Source organism: Nipponia nippon, unplaced genomic scaffold, assembly GCF_047370975.1.
Source record: "Nipponia nippon isolate SJK-2023a ecotype South Korea unplaced genomic scaffold, ASM4737097v1 scaffold_10, whole genome shotgun sequence".
Lineage (NCBI taxonomy): Eukaryota > Metazoa > Chordata > Aves > Pelecaniformes > Threskiornithidae > Nipponia > Nipponia nippon.
The window spans coordinates 6529468-6550861 of record NW_028262291.1 but is presented as its reverse complement, the minus strand read 5'-3'; the positions used below and the strand labels follow the sequence as shown (position 1 = coordinate 6550861).

Here is a 21394-nt window from a genome sequence, read left to right as displayed (position 1 = left end):
TGAAGGACAGAAAAGCATAATAGTTCCTGCCAGAGTTCCCAAATCTTCTGAGCTTTGCTTTTCCCAGCAAAGCAAAGATCAGAAGGCAAGCATATGAAGATCAAAATTATAACATTAGGAAACAAGGTTTCTAAAAATAAAAGTAATACTTATCACATATAAGTCTACTGTAACAGATACTATGAAGAGAAAGGGTAGAACATAGAAAAAATGCATTGTATTAAAGTTTGTGAATTTTGAGGATGATAAAATGTCTATAAACAGGATACCTATTTGTACTTCTTTGAACAGCCCTCATTATTTCCTTCCTGAGGCAAGTGAACAGGCAAGTAGTATATCCTGTGTGAAAAGTATGTACAAAACGGCGTTCTTCCAGGAATGAAGGAAAAAGATATAAAACCCCCCCTCATTTGTTACATCATTTAGTTAAATTAGTCAGAGAACAAGGCCTAGTCACTCTCAAGAAAAATAAGACGTCAACATTTAGAATAAACTTCATTCAACTTAGTTTTGATCATCCTTGAATTCTGAAGATTTATGTTCTCCTTGGGTTTTTATAAACAAAAATAGAAAGGGCACATAAATATACACAGAGTTCCTTAATCCTGAATGACTCAATCTTTTGTCTTTTTTTTGACAGAAAGAAAATATATCAGTACTACCAAGATTACACTTGCTATTTTTACTACTGCTTTTTCTCTAAAATAACATTAAGTTTAGTCAATAGAAGTGAGCGGTGACAATCGGCACCTCATACTAGGTGCCACAGAGCCACAATGAGCAGCCAACTCAAGTGTCATAGCAAAACTAGGCTTCTCTTTCTGCAGTCCTTTGTTTTCTGAGAGACAACTTCCAGAGTCCATGCATTTTTCAAGACAGTCACTTTAAGAAACCCACAGATGAATATAATTATATTCTTGATTGATGTACATCAGAAATTGCCTTTCTGAAAGACTAGCCGTAATCTATTCTTCAGTCTGCCAAAATGCCATTGAATAAAAAAAGCCATTTTGGCTTGGCAAGGCCTACAGGGCAAGATCCTCTATTTGTTAATATTTGCCTCTTGAAAGCTGCACTAATGGAGCTTGCCTTAGCAAGGATCCTGGAAGAGAAACTTTACAGGCCTTGTATGTCTCGTCGTTTGGCAAAATCGAATCAGACAGCAGGAATCTAGAGCATAAACCTATGACATAGCAACATGAGATTTTGCTGGTGGTTCACTTAGTTCATTATCTTCCTTGTTCAGGTTCCACAGAATGTTGTTGGGGTGAAGAAAAGATTGAGTAAATGAATACCCCTACAAGAGTGTTTTCCTTGAATATTTTATAATCTTTTCTTGCAGAACTGAAAAGTGAATAGAAAGAGACGTGGGAGCAGCTTTGGAGTGTCAAAATCAAAATATTTGGAATATAAAAGGCAAAGATATACCAAGATGAAATGAGAAAAAGCTTGCACTATAGACTGACTCAAGTCATTTTAGTGACTTCATGAAATTCTTGTATTTTGCCCTTTCTCGATGTCTAGATAGGGAAAGCAGAAATCAGTTTTAACCTCTTATTCACAGTCCCAGTGCCATGCATAGTATGATAACTACCAGCAAACTTTGTATCCATAATGACTAACAATGCATTGACCTTTTATTCTTTATCCTGCAAGGAAAAGAATAGGAGAAATCTAAAAAATTAAGGAAAAGAGTATTAAAAGCAGAAGAAAACCTTGCTGATAAAAGTAAGAGAGAATTTCCTTCCTAAAGGGAGTACAAGAAAATTCTTTCTAGAAATTAGCTTGCACTTTAGGACTCGGGTAAGACTGATACAGTTTATCTTCAGCATACATCATTCTGTTCCTTCAAATGAAATTCACTGAACATATTTTACTACCTTTCTTGTTAGCGACATGCTGAAATAATTAATATTAGTAGCTGACTACAATGTGAATTTTCATAAAGCACACTGCATTACAGAGCAAAACAGCAGTACAGCAGCAAACTAAGGAAGGCTATGGCCTACTTAAAAGACTTATGATACATGATATAATTTAGGATGCTGTTTTGAAGTGCTATTTCATCTTGATACAGAAAAGAACATATGTATTTTAGAAATAGTCACCTTAAATGTTCAATCAAAGCATTAAAACAGAAACCTGAGGTTAATACTATTTACAAAATGTATACAGCCAGAGAGGTTTAGCATAATTACACTGGCTCAAGAGATTGGTGTGTTTGGATCTAAGTGACTTCACCATGCCCCCCCCCCCCCCCAAAGACAGGAGCACAAATATGATAAAGATCTAAGTAATTACTAATACTTTTGCATATATAAATACATAATGCCTAAAGATACCATCTCAATTTATTATTTTACCAGCAAACCAGCACGTTTTAGGATTGAGACTAATAGGCAGCCAAATTCTTTCTCACCATGTGCTTTTGGAAAAACACACTTGTCTCTTCCAGCACCACTCAAAACTCTTTCTATTTATAACATTCAGCTGCCTGCACAGATAACTCTGTGTATAGTTCTCTCTCTCCCATGATGTCTCTTCTAAATATTACTAAACTTGTGTTTTCAGGAAGTGATGGTGTCTTTTTTTTTAAATCAGATTAACTTAGGTCATATTACAATACTCATATAAATATCACAAAGGTCTAGAAAATCTGCTGAAGTTTCTACACATTCATGACAGTGTAACAGAAACCCAAATATTAGTTGTTTTATTAATACAAAAGAAAGAAACTATTGTAAGCAATAACTTATAGACCACATACTAAATTACATCATTTGTTTCCTCATTGCATACTGTCTAGACACAGCCATCAGATCTTATAGTAAAGTCTGCGTTCAAATATGGAATACAAATGTATTCTGCATCACCAATGGAGCATCCTTCTTTACTTACCAACAGTTATCAATACGTGGCCATTAGTCCACTCTACTTAACACTCACAACCTTCAGAGTTCTTGTTTAAAAACATGTTGTTGTAATGCATATAGAGACATATCCCCAGAGTTAAATTTTTAAGAAACCTTAAAAAACTCAGTGACCTCCCCATCCACACTGAGTCACCTTGCATCCTATATTATACTGGAGACCTGCTTGTTAATTTATGCTCATTATTCAAGGAGAAAAGACTCAAGCATACGGACTCACTTCTTCTAACAACTAAAACACAAGAGTTTCATGGCTGTATTCAGGCTTTGCAGGTGTAAGATATACTATGCTATAGGAAGGCTGTTCAGACTTGACTCTTGGTCCCATTTTTTGACCTTTGTTATCAAGTCTGCACTGATCTGTTTTGTAAGTATTGACTTCACCTTTCAAATCAAGGAAAGTTTTAGTAATATCTGTGAGGGCAGCATATTCTTTGTGTAGACATACTTCATCTATTGCTACTGAGGGAATTTGGGAAATAAAATCCACGATTATAAATCATTAGAGTGTCTTCACTCAGAGTTAGTTGACCTACCCCACTCTTGAATTGAAAGTAAATAGCTCATTAGAGGAAGAAAGAGCACAGAAAAGAAACAATGCCTCTGGGAAAAATTAAATTTCTATATCCAGCTTAGTTTCCATTTATTGTAGCCATCTGAGGATGGAAGTCATGACCCCCGGGGGCAGAGGTGAATGCCTCAGTACATTAGGCCTCTCTGCAATCTCTGAATTATTCATTAGCTACAGGCTTATTTTATGTATTATTAATGAAATTATTACAGAGGTGTGCTGGTTTTGGCTGGGATAGAGTTAATTTTCTTCATAGTAGCTAGCATGAGGCTGTGTTTTGGATTTGTGCTGGAAACAGCATTGATAATACAGAGATGTTTTCATTACTGCTGAGCAGTGCTTACACAGAGTCAAGACCTTTTCTGCTTCTCGCCCCACCCCACCAGCGAGCAGGCTGGGGGTGCACAAGAAGCTGGGAGGGGGCACAGCCGGGACAGCTGACCCCAACTGACCCAAGGGATAGCCCACACCATATGACATCATGCTCAGCCTATAAAGCTGGGGGAAGAAGGAAGGAAGGGGCGAGGGGGGACAGAACATTCAGGGATATAGCATTTCATCTTCCCAAGTAAGCATTACACATGATGAGGCCCTGCTTTCCTGAGAATGGCTGAACACCTGCCTGCCGATGGGAAGCAGTGAATGAATTCCTTGTTTTGCTTTGCTTGCATGGCTTTTGCTTTACCTGTTAAACTGTCTTTATCTCAACTCACAAGTTTTCTCATTTTCACTCTTCCAATTCTCCATCCCACCTGGGGGAAGTGAGCATGGCTGTGTAGTGCTTAGTTGCCAGTGGGGGTTAAACTACAACAAGAGGGTAGTGCCAAAAAGAGAAAGATTTTCCAGTTGTAGCTCATAATACACCTTTAGACTAAAGAGCAAAAAGACTGACTCTTGCTAGTACTAAACTCTCAGCTCGACTGAAGACATACTACATAACTTTGAGTCCCAGCCTCCACACACATATGAACAAGTTTTCTTTCTCCCCCCTTTTCCTCCACCTGCAATCACCACACAAGACACCCACTTAATTTTCAGAATTGGCAGCATTTTACTTATGGTGATTTGGACATAGAGAAGTCTGCCTCCAAGGTAAAGTTCGAATTAAAAATAATGTTATCTATCAGAAATAGTGAAATACATTCTGCTGCACTGAGGTTAGGAGACTACTAATAACTTATATTTCTGCTCTACTGGTGAATTAATTATGTTTCTTGGTGGCTTTCAACTAAATGTTGACTTGACATGGCATAACAAGTAGAAGGATTATTTCTGAATATTGATCTTCCTGACAGGAGTCTCTCAATTGCTTCTTAAAATGACATAAAAATGCATTTCTTGACCTTTTGTTTTTTTAAGATAAAATGGAAGAGAAAAATAGAAAAATAGCACTTAATCTTTGTGCAAAGATTACTTTGTTATGTTTGTTCACTTCAAGTAAGCACACAGTTTAAAAAATTACTTTAGTGTAGGTGTTTCAAGTCCTGATTCCGCATTGCACTACAGCTTCCTACAGAGCTTACCTGAGCACAGGGACTTCAGTTGGATTGTAACCATTAGACATAATTTCCTCTTTATGGCGTCTGCCCCCTTCTTGTTTTTATTATATAATCCTAGTGTGAGTAATTAAGGCAAATTGGTGGTGTGGTACAATGCACAAAGCTACAATTTATTTATTCCATTCCCTGGGCATTGTGATGCAACCAAGATCGAAGCACTTCTCAAAATTTAAATAAAGAGAAAATTCCATTCAGCAATTAAATTACCTTCTAAAGGTTATAAATAAGAAACACTGGTTTAGCAGATTTTCAGTAAGCAGAAGCATTTTGATATTTCAAGAATGATGGAAATATATTCAGTTAAGGGTTATTCACAGAGGGCTTTGCAATAAAAAAAAAATCAAGTAAAAGCTGTAGATTATTTTGGATTTTCTCCCTAGTAAAATTCCTTTTAAATATTTCCATTTCAAGAAAGGAAATGCTCTTTTTTGAAGGCAGTGCTCTGCCGCTTCGCATTCTAGTTTCATCTGATATCACAAAGTACATAATTTTATTCCTCTGCGATGCAACACTCCCATAAAGCTCTGATATGTGCATTGTGAAAAGTTTTTCAGAGGGGGTGATGTAGCAAGATGTCTAGACAGGTTGCTGAGAGGGATAACAGCAAGCACTCAGAGCTCAGTCTGCCGCTGCCTCTCTTATAACCATCTTGGAAAGGAAAAGAGGGGCAGATAGCTGTAGGGAAATTTGCTAAATTATTGCCCTTTTCATCATATTTGTTCTGGTGGCAAATGAGGACAAGTTTTGCTCATCCTTTCTTCTTAATCCTCACACATTCTGATGTCTAGAAAGGGACCTCATTTTATGTTGGTGAAACTCAAACCACTACCTCTGCTCTTCTAACTCCCCAAGGCTTTTCTATCACTCAAGGTTTGCTAAAATGTAAAAATACGGTTGTTACACCTCTCTATATTACACCTATTACATTGATGGTCTTGAGCATGAAATATTAAACACTTGAAAGTATTTACTCAGTTACATTATCTTTGCCCAATAACTCCCATTTTCCTCTCTCTGAGCACCCTGTTAGCCTGTGTTGTTTGTGCCACGTGGATCAAAGAATTTTGCGGGAATGTGTCCCTAATTTTTTAACCCTTTTTAATTGCTAGAAGTTTAGTACTTCATTTTGTTCCTTTTGTACCCTCATACAGCATATGAGTGATTTCTAATACATAAATAGACCATCAGTAAAAATAACTTCTGAAACATAGCAACTATTCTCTGGAAAAAAACTTTCACATCCCTTCCCCTAAAATCTCATCAAGAGAGCCACAAAAAAAGGCAGAAAGAAATTATTTCTTTTGCCTTGTACCATTCTACCAAAAGTCACAGAAGCAAATCTACGTGATTTAATGCATGTCTCATTTCAGGAGAGTTTGAGTGCTATACTCTGACCCCATCACTACCAGTTATGCTACTAAGACCTCACTTATGTCTCATGCCTTCTTTTTTAATATATATTTTTAAGAAGTTTCTTTAATATTGATCAAGAATTATTTGGACAAAACCATCTCTAGGAACATATTAGGAAATTTATGTGGGGAAGTGTTTCTGAATATGATTTGTCTTATAGTTGTAAAACAAAGATTAGGAGATAAAGGCCATTATTGTAGATTGAATATTTTCAGTCATTTCCAGGCTAATAAGAGATGAAACAGAACAGCATCTATCAGGGATAATAAGGTTTAAATCTGCACAAATGTTTACTGCTGGAATATTCAGATTAGCTTTGCTTCCTGTGAGAAGTCTGAACTGCAAATACACCAGGCCCTGGAGGAAATTCTACCCTGGCAAATACAACAGAGATCTGGTCCTGTATTTCTATATCATGAATAGCCTTCTGTTGCCCATTGGTGAAGACAAATTGCTGTAGCTATGACGCTGGCATTCATATTATCATATTGTATTAAAAATTCTTCTTTGCAGCATAAGTAGCATATAAATCAAAATAAGCTTTATTTTCTTAAAGATAGCTTGTCATCTCTCAAAACCCATCAACCCCACATTATCCGCTGTGTCTGAAAGTGTCACTGCTCCATTCAAGCTTTCACCTGGAGTCCAGGTAACCCGAGTGCTGTGAAGACCAACATTTTCATTGACCTGTTCACGGAGCCTTCATCAACTGAGCTTGGTCACGTGTTTCAGGATTTCGTCTTTTGCAACAATGTCTCAATATTACACTGCAAGTGATATACTCCCAAAGATTTCAATCATGCTCGGCATGGAAAAAGTCTGTACTCTATACACATTGTTAATTTAACAATACCGTTGCTCTTATTCTAGTGTTATTACTCTCTGCAATATATTCTGACATATCTGCAGATCCCAAATAAATATGCCTCAGGATTGGTACTTGCATCAGAATTGAAAATGGAGTGGCATAAAGAAAGTTAAGCTTATTTATAATAACATTCTCATTTAATGAGAGGTGTAGGAAAGTAATTTAACATTTACATCCTACTGCAATGGGTTTGGTTAAAGCAGGAACAAAATAAAAATTTGGTTAATATTTTTCTGTCCCAGCAATGTTTCCATTTTCCATTCCAAGAACATCAGACTATTTCAGATGCCACTTTGTCAGTGTATTCACTTTTCTGTATTTGCAGTTAGGTGTTATGTTTAAAATTAACACATCTGTACTACAAGAAGAAAAGTTTTTCTTAAGTGATAATCTTTCTATATTGAATTCTCTTATTTTCATAGCTTATGTATCTTATGCTTCCACTTGTTAGTGATTTGAATGATTTTAGAGGACACCTCTTAAAATTCTCTTTAAAAAACATAGGAAATCTAAAAACCATTAAGCCTAAATATAAGATTCCCAAGGCTGCAACTGTAAGGGGTGGAGTCCTGTGGGGCAGAGGAGCCAACACTGGTAAACCTCAGTGCAGCACCTTGATGTGGGATGTTGATTACATTGAAGATTTTCATACTCTTATTGCTATCTGAAAAAACTAAATACTGAGAGCAAAATTTCAATTACTTCCTGTAGCTCAAAGTTTTCATTTTGCTTATGAAACATCATTGTTGGGAAATAGTCTACTCGTGAAGAAATAAGGTCCATCATTTTAGTATAAGCAAAAGCTGTTTATTTTTATCAATAGCCATGGCTGAGCAAGTAGAAGTTCCCTTTAGGAAACTTCTTAGAAGGCAAAAGATGAGATTGCATTTGCTTTAAGTCTTCATTTATAAAACCCCCAAATACTAAAGGCAACGTATCAGCATTTATATGATTCTTCCCATGATGCAAAAAAACCATAAAACAAGAAAATCTTCAAACTCTATCAACACATTTGTCAAAGATGCTTGCTAGAACCGTTCCTGCTTTAGGAGTAGCAAACAGTGCTTGCAACAAATATTTGCAAGACATAATTCTTTTTAAAAGAAATTATTTTTCCAAATGGAAGAATCCCAACAAGGAGATTTGGTATTTTAATATCTCTTTCCTGCAGAACTCTGAATGCTATAGTTCCACAAACAATATGCTGCTCATGCTAAAAGTTCATTTTACTCTTGATCGACTGAGTAGGCTAGAACAGATTACTCTGATGTTTAGGGAACATGGCAAAGTATATCAGCTAGCACAGGCATAAATTCCTTGGTGGCACTTCTTTGGGGTAGGAGAGGTAATTTTGAAGTTATAGGATCCCAGGGGAACAGACAGACACCTGATTCCTGACCTTGCAAAAACCTACTAACATCCAAGAAAAACTTTCAAAAGTGAGAAAACTCTGTTTTACAAAAGTTAGTGAAGGCTTTACAGGAAGTAAAACTAGAAAAGTTCTGTTAGGGAAAGTACAAGCTATCTGGTTTTCCTACAAAAGAATAGATAGCATGACATCCCAACCATTTGACCATTTTAATGTGTAAGAACTGAATTTAAGTAAAAAAAAGTTAAAAAGTTTGTTACAGAGTTAAAAATAAAGTTCTATGTACATATTCACCTACTTTAGCTAAGTGAAAGTTGCAGTCTTCCACTGCAGGTTGGTTGTCCTGTCACAGGATAAAGTGTCACTTACATTCAGATATTCTCCATTTCTCATTTGTGCTTTGTTCCAAGGGTCATAAGCAAGTGAAAACACAATCAAAATCAAGTTATCCATTGGGAGCAGTGCAAGTCAAAATACATATGTAATCCACAAGAAATCAGAGTAGTCATTCATAAAAGGTATCGCGCCTTTGGAAGGACTATCCAATACTTTAGATGGTTTTAAGGGCATAACTGAGATTCCATTGATTAACTGCAGATTGTTCCCCTTGGTTATACTGGACAATCCAAGGCAGCTACATTCTGTATTTTTCATGACTATGAATTTTCAGAGAAATTGAAGTTTCATGATGCTTATTTAGTTGACATTTTTGGGGACCTATTCTAGGTATATGTAACACCTGTCACAAAATAAAAACAAAATGAGCCACACTGGTCATGGAAGAAAAAAAAAACCAACCAAACAAAACCTTACAGCATATGCAGTTCCCTCTTTACAAGCCCTGATGGGATAAAAAAAAATACCAGAGGAAAGCAGAAGAGGAGCCACAGTGCTCGAGAGCACAGGTTATATACACACCTTACAAAGCCTAATACCAGAGCAGCTGCTGAGGCTGCTCTTACACAAACACCATGTCATCTGCCACGGAAAGCTCATCTTCCAGGTAAAGCAAAAATAGCAATGTCCTGGGCTCTTCTTTCAGCAGCACCCCATGAGCTAGAGTGTTCAGGAGACGCTGAATTTTTTTTAAACAGACATTTGTTCTACCCTTTATCGAAAATAAAAATGACTTTATATATTGCATGCCTGTGACAGCAACGAATCCTGTGTTTTTGTTATTGGGTCTTGCAGTTTACTTGCAACATGTTACATGAGTAAATAGACACAGATTTGAGGAACTAGTTTATATAAATGCATGCTTACCAGCTGGTGCAGAATGCGAGCAGTGAAGTTGAAAACTGTGATAATCGGCACACGATTCACTGAATTTGCCTTCCTTAAAACCTGACTTGGAATCCTTTCTGCTCTCAATCGCATCTGAAGAAAGCTTATCCAGTTCAATTATCACAGCTGACATTGTAAGATAGTCTCAGTATAACTCAAAATAAAAACAAAGCTGAACAAAAGAAGCAGCCACTTTAAGTTCAGCTTCTCCAAACTTGCAGTCCAGGGAAAAATAACTTCCTATCACAAAAACAAGAATTATTTCCCCAAACCGTAATAGTGCAAAATGTTTTTAAGTCAATGACTGAGAAACTGTATTCCCATGAAGCTGTTCTTCCAGCTCTGCAGCATTTGCTAAATATTGCAGCTCTTCCCTAAGGTAGAAAAGTACTACTTTAAAAAGTTCTTCTGTTCTTGTAGTGACAACAATATTATGGCATTTCTGTGTAGCTGCTACAAAAATAGCAAGGATAAGTGGAGACATCTGTATGTCAGCTAAGTTGTGGACTTACTAACTTTGTTTTAAGAGTCTAGTTCACAATTTGTTACCCACTGGTCCGACGGGGAGGGGCTAAGCAATACCAATGGAAGCAAGTGCATCCCGCACGCCGCTGGGCTGGCGAGCCTGGCAGCTGCCCAGTGCAAGCTCCTTGTGCCACGGTCCTGCTCCCTCGGCAAACACTCGGGTCTTTGTCTGGGATGTGTGCAGCAAGATAAATGACCACAGGCTACATCGTTCCTTGAAAACAAGTAAGAAATGGTTCTCGGTTCTTTCGTTTATTGTTTTAGAGCCTTGATTCTAAAGAGTTTCTTTCTAGGGAAAACAATTTTAGTACTATTAGGGAAACTGGTTTAATCCTTTCAGCTTTTTTGTTTTTAATTTTCTTTTCCTTAGATGCAGAACTCGAGAAAAGAAAATGATCGGTTTCTTTCCAGCCTCTGTCCCACCAGCCAGCCAGCAAGTACCATAAGCAGTGCCAAGGGAGTCACCCACTGGCGATGGTGGGAAACGACACGGCCGCGAAACCGCGAGGGGAGGCGGGCAGGGGCCGGGGATGCTCGGGGGAGGCACCGCGGGCTGGGAGGCCTCTAAGGGCACCGCCAACCTGAACTGCCCTTTAGGGCAGCAGAGCTGATAAAGCAGGAATTGTCATTTATGAAAACGTATCGCATGAGCTTTTAGTAGGAAAATTGCCAAGCCTTAGCTAGAGAAAAGGTGATATGGTGATGCATCAGCTGGCACCTCCCTAGCAATTTCCTAGCTTCTCTTTGCTCAGGAGGAAAGAGGAATAAATGCAGGAAAAATCTACACAGCCATGCAGCTTTTACTAGGGAGTCCCCTGAAACAACAGGGCAAATCCGAAATCTCTAAACTTAGCTTGATAGACCTTCTCAGGGCTAATGCGAGGCAGGTTTAAACCAAGCTGCTGATGGTACCCTCAATAATCCCTGTGCAAACAGGGAGCAAGTGGAGCTCCCATGTGCTTGCATAGGAAACATATCCTCAACCAGGGCCCAGCTGTAAACAAACAAACAAAAAATTATAAAATCAATGTACCAATGGAACACTTCCCTAAGTTAAGGGAATTTGTAAGAGGTAATTTCTAGATGGGTTATGATCACAGCAAGGAACACAAGTGAGGTAACGAGGCTGATACTAGTAAGTAGAACAACATGGAAATAGGACTAAAAAAAAAAAATCAATCAGGGGAAGCTTTTCAAGGAGGCTAGAAATAATGTGGCAGTTGTCCGTTTTTCATTTCATTGCAATTAATGCACATCAGGGGTAGGAAAAAGACAGCTTGGTGAAAGTGTCACAACGCTGAACAAAACTTTACAAACAGTTATATAACAGGGAAAACAAACAAACGTTATATCTTTTGGAAGGCAAATCCAGCATGGCTCACACCAAGACAGGGAAAGGAAACATCAGCAAAACAGACTGGCATTGCATCCTCTTTTTAATAGCCCTCTATTTCAGTTCCTCTTAAATAAGTAAAGTCTAGTTTTGCTGTTATTGTTGGCTGAAGTAACTTGATTTTGTCTTCTGAAAGAAACTTCCCCCGTATGAAAATGCTGGCTGCTAAATTTGTTGGAAATTTTACAGGAGGTATCAGTCCTATCAATATATCCCAATCAAAATCCACAGCTTAAATCGCACTTCTCTATAAATATGCAAAAGATGTATTTTACATGGAGTTGTTACTTAAATAAGTCCAGTATATCAAAACTTCTAAAGAAAGCAGAAGCTTAATCTTCTAATGACAAAGCATCACAAATGCCCAGAGGGAGAATCATTCTTCCAATGTTCAGTGTCCCAAGAGCTTTACACTATCCTTAACTGGGTTCTTGTAACTTTTCCTGAGTACGTGAGCAATTTCACCTCCTGTACAAATCCTTTTCTGAAGGTTTAGGTTTCTCCAATGACATTAATCTCAATGTGATTTAATTTAAAAATGAATTACCTCATTACTATTGCTGCTGTTCAGTTTCCCATGTAACTCTGAATATGTAAGTCAGTCAAGGGCATATTAAGTCTTTAGCAGTCTGTGAGTATTTCTTCATTTGTACAAGGTGGTTTTTTTTTTTTCCTCCTTGATTTTATGCATTTACGCATATGACAAAAGAGAGGGTACTGTTCCTTGACAGTTTAGACAACCCCCAAACTATTCTATTCTCTATCCACATTACGTAGTGTATGTAAAAACCCTGAAATGCCAACCAGCTCTGCTGAAGGGTAAGGGTCATCCTTCAAGATGGAGAAGATGTATCATAAAGAATTATATTACTTTTTTATTTATTTTTACTTTCCAACTCTGTGGAAAGCAATTTCCTAGTAGTGATATATGATAATCCATACTTTTATCAGTGGTCAGTAGAAGACCTGAAAGGCCTGTAGACCTTTCCCTCATGCTAAAGCAAACCAGAGGTGCAGGGCCTAACGCCCCATCTGCTTTGATTTTGCAGAGCTAAGCCAACCTGGGAGCAGCTGAAGCCCTGTTTCATTCGGAACCTTGCCTTTTCTTTCTGTGTCCTTATGCCTCTTCTCAAACAGATGTCAAAACTGGGAACCTGAGCTATTTTGTGGTTTTAATACCTTTTTGTGTGTCAAGCAGTTTTGAGTCTTGCTATTTCTTCCTCCCTGCTCTATGAAAGACTGCCACTTTTGGCAAGTTATTTGAACAATATTTGTCTAAGTATCATGGGAACACAAGATATTTTCAGAACTTTTATTTAGGTGCCTAATGACACATGTATAGGTACCTAACCAAACCAAAGGCACCAGAACCTGCTCTTCCTCCAAACTCTGTCTAAACTATTTGACAACTGTTATAAAGCCGCTCTGTAAACAGTAATTACTTTTAATAAATCTGGTCATTAGACACTTATGTACATTTAAAAAATAATTTTCAGTTCTCTCATGCTTCTAAATATCTGCCATATTTGAATATATGTCTGTGTCCCCAAAGCATCAATATTTGTATGTTGTGAAATGTACCTAAAAGTAGCATTTGTACCACTGACAATTTTTGCAGAGAGATAAGAAATTTAAAGATTCTAAACCATTCAGCTTTTATAATGCCAAACTAAATTAAATTTATTTCATAGAGTCCACTTATAAATACTTTTTCCTCAAAAAGAAAAAAATAAAAGATCTTGACATCAAACTAAATTTTCCAACTCGTATGAAAAAGTAGAATCTCATTTTCAGGGTTTTTGGGGGGTTTTGTGGATTGTTTTGTTTAATACAAGAGAAGTGATGTTTATACTGTAAGAAGAGTTAATATTTTCCCTTTCTCCAACACATCAGTGTTTAGGAATTCATTTAATGGAAGACCCAAGCTTAATGACCTCCTCTGCTTGGACTGAGTTGTGCCCATTCCCAGTGATTTCTCTATAATATTACACTCTTGTTGGGGAATGGATATGGTGATCAACCTCTCTTATCATAACCATTTGAACTACAGGTAAATGTTAATGATTAATGTTGAGCACCTTCTGAGAAAAGGGCTGAAATTAACACAGAATTAAATTTATTCTTTTGCTGTGATCCAATTAATATTTGCTTATGCTACAAAGTGGAAATGTTCCAACCGTTAAGAGTATGGGAAAAAGCCTACAGATTTTGTTACATGGCATCTGCTCAGAAGTGCAGCATCTTCATTTGAATACATATTCACCACCAGGGAGGAAGTAAATATAAATGTAGGATGTCTCACCTCTCATATAACTGTTAATCATAAATAACTATTTTTCAGCACACAAACTCTACTCAAACTGCAAATTTACAAGGCCTTAGCAGTGAGGACAAACCTGATTAAGGTCAACCGACAAAAGAGCAGAGGCTTCAGCGCACTGAAAAGTAAGAATTGGATCTGGCTGCATGTTTTCAGGAAGGAAGAAATGCGGTGTGCAAGAGAAACATTAAGACATGCACTTATTCATAAGTTTCATGAATTTCTATCTCATTCCTAGACATGGTTGTTGATACAACCTGGAACAGTGAGAAGGAGAGAAGAAAAAAATTTTTGAACTCCTATCAAAAAAATCTAAATAGATGAAGTATAAAAAAAAGGTCAAGTCCTTGTTCCTAGTTTAAGTATCTATCATCGTCATCAACAGTTTCAGTCACACAGACAATAATGACCCACCGCCTCAAGGGTCAGATTGTATTTATGGATCCACTCTACACAAGAGAAAAAGAGCTGACAAAATGTCTTTGCCTAGTGGTCTCCTTCCCAGAGCTCTTGCTAAGAACTTCAAGAGAGGCAGAAAGCTGAATGAAAATAGGTAAGGGAGACACAGAAATAGTTGGCCTACATACTTACTGTAGAAACTGTGTATCCACCCAGGGTGGACCTAACTGGACTTTATGAAGTCTGTCAGCTTTTTGTGAGTAGGTTCCCCACACAGTAGACAAGATTTCACATGTAGCAAAGGTTATGCAAGAGTCTTTCCAGGGTAGTTTTTTCACAGCAGTTAGCACAAAGCCAGGTGTTACTGGTTGGCCACCTAAATCATGATTTTCCTGAACACCCAGCTACCCAGTAGGGCTTGAATAGTAATTAGAGAGTTTATCCTTTCTTACTCAAGTAAAACAGTGACAGTTTCAGAAAAGTATAGGTAAAAAGGTATTTCCTTCTTTCATACAGAGAAATCTACCCATCACATTGATTTACTTTACTCTCCACGTCTAATTAGCATATATCCATTTACAAAGGCTGTCTAAATAACATGGTTACCGTATAAAAATGTAGGCTTTCCTTGCTCCACAGCAAAACACTGGGTCTTTAGAACAAAACCTAAGGCACATCTGAACATCTGTGATTTCAAAAACATCAGTATTATTCTGCAAGCAAGAAGTAAAAACCGTACTGAAGACAGCTTTGATGGATACAGAAGGAATTGGATTTACACACAAGAAATCAACAATTCCTGTCTTACCTAATAGAAAAAGAGAGGCCATAAAGACATTATGCTGTAATAAACCAAGACAGTTTTTAAATAGCAAAAAATGTGTATACTTTAGCAAACTTTCTGATGGTGTCTTTTATATTAATTGAACAGTTACCCATTTGGATTTCAGCAGAAGCAGTTATTTTTGTTATACAAAGAGGTAGGGAAGAAGATGCCATCTGTCTTCTGTAAGCAACCCTGGAACACCTCAGACTGTCTGCTAAATCAATGCAGGCACAACTGGAATTTGATTATTTTACTATATAATCTCTATCATTTTTGAGCTGGCAGAAAAGTGAGGCAATTTTGGCCACATTCTGCTGATAAATTAACACATTGAGTGTGTTTTGCAAATAGCATTCCCAGCAATATTGAATAATTAATCTTGAAAACATAGTTTTATACCTTTCATTTTCTTATTTAGTGTTGTTGGTACGAAATAACAATTTTAAATTTTGAACTAACTGTCCCATAACAATTTAGAATTCCCTTTAGAATTTACTGCAGATTGTTCCCTTTTTTAACATTACTTGCAGGATTCAATAAAGTTCTATCCTAAAATAAGACATAGTGACAATCATTCTCTCTGGGGAAGAACAAAACCAAAAAAAATTAAGTAACCAGTCAACACACTCCATCACCAAACTTCACCAAGTGCAACAGGAAAATAATTTGGGACATACCATTCATAAAGGCAGATTTAATGAGCTGCAGTCCAAAAAACTCCAAGCTGTTTAATCTCTAGACTTCCTCATTGTATGAATACATCATCTAAAGACAGTTTAAACCAATATAACTTTTCTATATAGGTGTCTTACCAATGGATACACACACAAAATTAATCCAGAACATGCTCTGTCATTACAGTGTGAAGAAACTTAACTTATATTCCTCAGTCTTTAAAACATCTGTTTTGGCTTAGGAATCCACTACTGCCATTTATTTTGTCCCCCAAGTAACACCTATACTTTTCAAATTGTATTTGATTTTTTATTTTTAGTGTGCTGAATCCATCCAGCAAAATGGATTAGCAGATTGTTAACAACAGTGAGATTTAACATTAGGTACTTGACATTACAGAATTACCAATAAGAAAGTAACCATTCCATATTATTATTTTATTCAGAAGAAATATATTCAATTAATTTTTTTTTTTCAGACAGGCAAGAGGGCACCACTACTTAAGACCTACTGACATCAGAAAGATAAGGTATGCACATAACATCTTTTACACCAGCAATATTTGTCTGATAGCTATTTTTCAGAGCTGTATGAAAAAATGTTTCCCAAAACCAGGAACATGACAAAGGATAATCACCAGCTCTCCCTGTATGTATACGAGGAATTTACTGTGGTATTAGATACTTACATAGTTAAGAGACTGTTTCCCTAATGCACTGGAAAGCTTCTGCTTTGTTAGGCATAAAGTCCATTTGCAGTTACTAACATATAACAAAATCTTGACGTGGCTAAAGCAATGTGCAGTTTCTGCCAATAAAACGTTGCTCGTACCCTAAACTAAAGGCTAGAAAGCCAATATTAAAGACAAAAGGTCTTGCCCAATTAAGGAAGACAGTTCCTCTTCCAGTCATTCCCTAACCATCTAACAAGATGATTTTTGAACTTTATGGCATGTTACAACAGCTTTCTCTGGATACCTGTGATCACCCTTACTTAGAGATGAAGAAATGGACCAGATTAATTCCAAGGAAACCAGTGGCAAAGCCCAAGACCAAAATACACCTTAGTTATGAGGCAATGACTTCTCTCAAATTTCCTCTACAATGCTTGACAATCTACGTCCTTAGACACTTACGTATGTGCATTTTTTTTCTGGTAATGAGCTACTTCAACATAGATTCTCGTAAAAACAAGTTTAAACCCAATGCATTATTATAGTTATTAAGTTCAGCTAAAACTTTGTAAAATGTAGATTTGGAGTTTAAATACCATTAAAGATATTGGCGTGTACAATGAGTTGCTTTGGAGTCTGAAGTTGGCTATCTTGTTCATGAAACGTGATAAAGTGAATTTTTACCTGAAGCCTTTTTCTTTCATGAAAAGAAGTGTCATAATACAACCACATAAGAACTTCACCTAAGTTTTTTTGAGATTGTACACAAGAATTTTCCTTTGATTCAGTAAATTACCTCCTTACAAGCAAAGCAGAGCATCAGGAATAATATTATTTCTATAATCTCATTTATAATAGAAAGATACTTCCTCATCATAATAATTCTTTTATGTATGCAAGATGCTATATTTGAGAAAATAGAGGTGCCTAGATTCATTAAACAAATTCTAGAAAGACCACCTGTTAAGGAATTTGACATGTAGAAGTATAACATACTAAATACTCCCTAGGCAACAGGAAATTAAGCAAAATCCTCAAACCTTCAAATATTTGTTACTTCTAAAATCAAGATATCACACTTTGTAAGATGCAATACTTTTTCCTTACAGACAACTGCAGTAAATATTACTCAAAACACTAACAGTCATACAACTTTTATTGTAAATCAAGATATTCTTGCAAGATTCAGATTTATATTTACTATCAGACTACTAGAAGTCACTTTTAATCCTTTAAAAATTCATATGTAAAATCTTTTAGATGCACAGTATTTCCTCAGTGCTAAACAACTGTGAGCATGTTAAGTGTATGAATTATAGACTCAGTGAATTAATTTGAACTAGACACTAGGTGTCTGACTCGCTTCATGATAAGATACGCTTGCTGCTAAACAGAAAGGAAATCAGAACGATTAGAGAGCAAACTACTCCAAAAGAAAACAGGATTTCTTATGTATATAAAAACATGCATCATGTGGCTTTATTTCTTAGTAACAGCAAAGCCTGCAGTACATGTGTCAACCCTTTTGGGCAGCACTAAGGAGGTGGGGAAAGAAACCATGCAATTTTGTGGCTCAGCTCTTTTCAACACTGGTCATAGCTGTCCCTCTGCGGAGAACTTAGTGCTAGCCAAAAGTAAATGTCAGAGTCAGGCCTGGCATTTCAGGGATGTTCTCACAAGTCCCAAAGCATGGGAATAGCTGTAGGAATTGGTTTGTAACCCTTACAGACCTGTGAGTCCATGTGTGTTGCCTGCCTGCAGCTCACTCCTGTGAGTACTGGTACTTGCCCCTGGGAAGCAGGCACAGGCAGGGGCTGGGGAACATCACTGGAGCATGCATGGACACAGGAGACAGGTCTAGGCAGCGCCTCCAGCGCCCACAGCAGACCTGCAACTGTAGAACCAATTTCCATCTTGAAAAGAGATGGCACGACCCACATGTCCCATGGTTTCCCTGGGCCTGGTGCTGCTTTCCCTATCTCCCCGCATGAAATGATGCTGTAGCAGCCACTTTGGACAAGTGCCTAGGGCTCGATAGTTTCATGTACAGGTGAGAGGGAAAGATCAAAAGCCTCAGAACAACTACCAGATTTAATCACCATTATTTCCTTCTCCCCACTCATACTTTTTTTTTTTTTAATACTAACCTTAAGAATTACAATAATGGTAAGATTCTTTTGACATTAAACGGAGAAAATGATCAGACTAACACATTTTCAACATCACCCTAGTACAATGCACTGATTTTCTGAAGTCTGGTCAAAATCCCCTCGCTTTGCCCTTATACTATAGTCCCTATAGTTTTGATGAACAATCCTTTGAATTCAGGCACAGATCCCATGTTGCAAAGAAAATACGGCCAGATTCCTCCATTCTCACTCATATTCAGCAGAATATTAGGGGATATTAAAAATTAATTACAGAAGAAAATTGAGCCAACAATTGAGAATGTGCTTCTATCAAGAAATCACCATCTTGATTGCTCCCTACATACAATGCGTTTTGCTCTCATAAGGGAGATAAATTATCTGATCTTAGAACAAAAGAGATGCTTTGGGTACAAGCAAAATCAAACAGTAAGACACACAGCTTTAGAAGTTCAGTGTACCTGATATCTTTATTAAGCAAAGGAAATACACGATAAATTTTAATGACGCACAAGTCTTCAGAAAAGAAGAAAAGGTAAGCATTTCAGGAAGGAGCAAGACACCTACAAGTAACGTCAACCCTCGTTGTCAAAGGTAGTGAAGTGAACAGAACTTTTTTTCATGAAGGAGATAGAGCTGTAGAGGAAGAGAAGGTTATAAAGCAAAAAAAAGTATTATGTGCTGAAGTTAGGGTTATTCATTTGCATGAGAAAGAAAAAAGCATTCAGGGACACAAAAATGAATAGCTTGGGAGGGAAAGAATCAAAACAAACCTAACCACTATGAATCGTGTCATTTATTAAAAACTGCCTGAGACTTTTCGTATATGCTTAGTTAACCTAGCTGACTCCCATTCAGTGATAACAGCCTCCAAGGCAATCAGAGGCTTGAAATAGAAAGACTTCAAAAATCTATCCAATGCCTGAGGAACTTAAGTTTCAGTTTTTGAAACTTAGGTGCCTAAGTTGCCTCCCAAGAGGATCATTGCTACTGTTGAAAACTGTTTCAGAGCTACATCTTTATCTCTGCAGCCAAGGGAATGGAAAGTGGAGTTTGACAGGTTAGTGTCAGCAAACAGGGATGTTACCAACCACCCAAGTCATCAAGTCTAATCCCCTATGGTCACAGGCAGACATTCAATTCCCAGTTTTCAAAGAAAGGCAGGGTGAAATAATAATTGAGGAACCATATATTATATCACGTATCAAAGGATAATAAGCCCTTCTTGACACCTATGAGTCAAAAGATAACCATAAGATTACATGGTGCAAGCAACCGCAGCCTGATCCTTTCACAACCTTTATGAACATATCAGGGAATCAGTCAAATTTAATTTTCTCCAGAAGTTCACCTGTTCTGTTTTTTCCATGAAGTTACCTAGCTCTTTCTCTACTTAGCTTGCACTCTGCCTCCAGTTGCAGCTAAAATATATTATTCAGCTACTTGAAAATTTAGAAGACTTCTAAATGGTATGATGACCAACTTTAGAGTATTTACTCGTATGGCACTAGTCTTCCTTAGCATAAGGAGAAAGAAGAATTACTTATAGTATACATATTCTTAATTAGCTTGCAAAGCATTCTTCAAGATAAATAGTTAACTACTTTGATTTTATGTGTTCCAATCCCTCACATCAGTAGTTTCAGTTTGCATACACTTATTTTGAAAAATTTTAACTAGTCTGTACACAGTATTTCAAAGCAGATCCTGCATATGCTCAAAAAGCAGCACTAACACTTCCCTCTTTTCAACAGAAATGCCCTGCCTGACATCCTCTAAAATCACATTAGTGTTTTTTTCACAGGTCCATCACATTAGCAGCTGAAAGTTATCCTTTGATTAGCTTCATTCCAATTCCTATTAGTCTGGTGACAAAGTCACACAATATGAGATGATTAGTTCCTCCTCAGCACTATAAATATTCCCAACATGTATTTTGTCTACAGGTGTCACGTGCACATACCCTTTTCCTACTGTCAGGTCACTAATGAACATTCCCATTTCCAGTATGAAGTAAGAATATTACTGATTATTTCTCTCAAGGTTTTAACATAACCTGTTGTAGTTTCCTGTCCAACCATATCTTTATTCTCTTGATATTAATCCCCATTATCTCCACTTTGAACAATAATTTCCTATAGAGAATAGCATCAAATTTTCTTGAATCGCAACACTGCATTTCTTGTGTATGAGAATGGGGATATAAAACCCCCAAGTAGTCACTGTTTTCTTTTTAATAAAATTGGGCTATCATTTAATCCCACTTTCTCTTCATTTCCACACGTGTAACGATTCTTTGCTTCAAACCGTGTTCCAATTCTCACATTGAAGTGGATTGCCTCTCCCTTCTCTTCCCTGTTCTTGGAATGTGGCTACAAGGCTATATATTATCCAGCCAGAGTACTGAGTCCAATTCTACAAATTAACTAGAAATCTTCTCTT

The 21394-nt window shown here is 37.1% G+C and overlaps 1 protein-coding gene and 1 long non-coding RNA gene across 3 annotated transcripts in view; one reads left to right on the top strand and one right to left on the bottom strand.

Annotated features, from left to right (window-relative positions):
* ANO3 (anoctamin 3) overlaps positions 1 to 10488 on the bottom strand; it is a 210810-nt gene extending 200322 nt beyond the window's left edge. For both annotated transcript variants that reach the window (XM_087743296.1, XM_087743305.1), the window contains exon 1: positions 9974 to 10488. In XM_087743296.1, the coding sequence (XP_087599422.1) occupies positions 9974 to 10127 (154 nt within the window). In that variant the 5' untranslated portion in view covers positions 10128 to 10488. The remainder of the gene's footprint in view (positions 1 to 9973) is intronic.
* Positions 10489 to 10601: 113 nt separating this feature from the next.
* LOC148057048 (uncharacterized) lies at positions 10602 to 16655 on the top strand. The gene is made up of 3 exons (XR_015701275.1): positions 10602 to 10744; positions 10890 to 10996; positions 16611 to 16655. It is a non-coding gene; the product is annotated as an uncharacterized LOC148057048 (long non-coding RNA).
* Positions 16656 to 21394: the final 4739 nt, after the last annotated feature.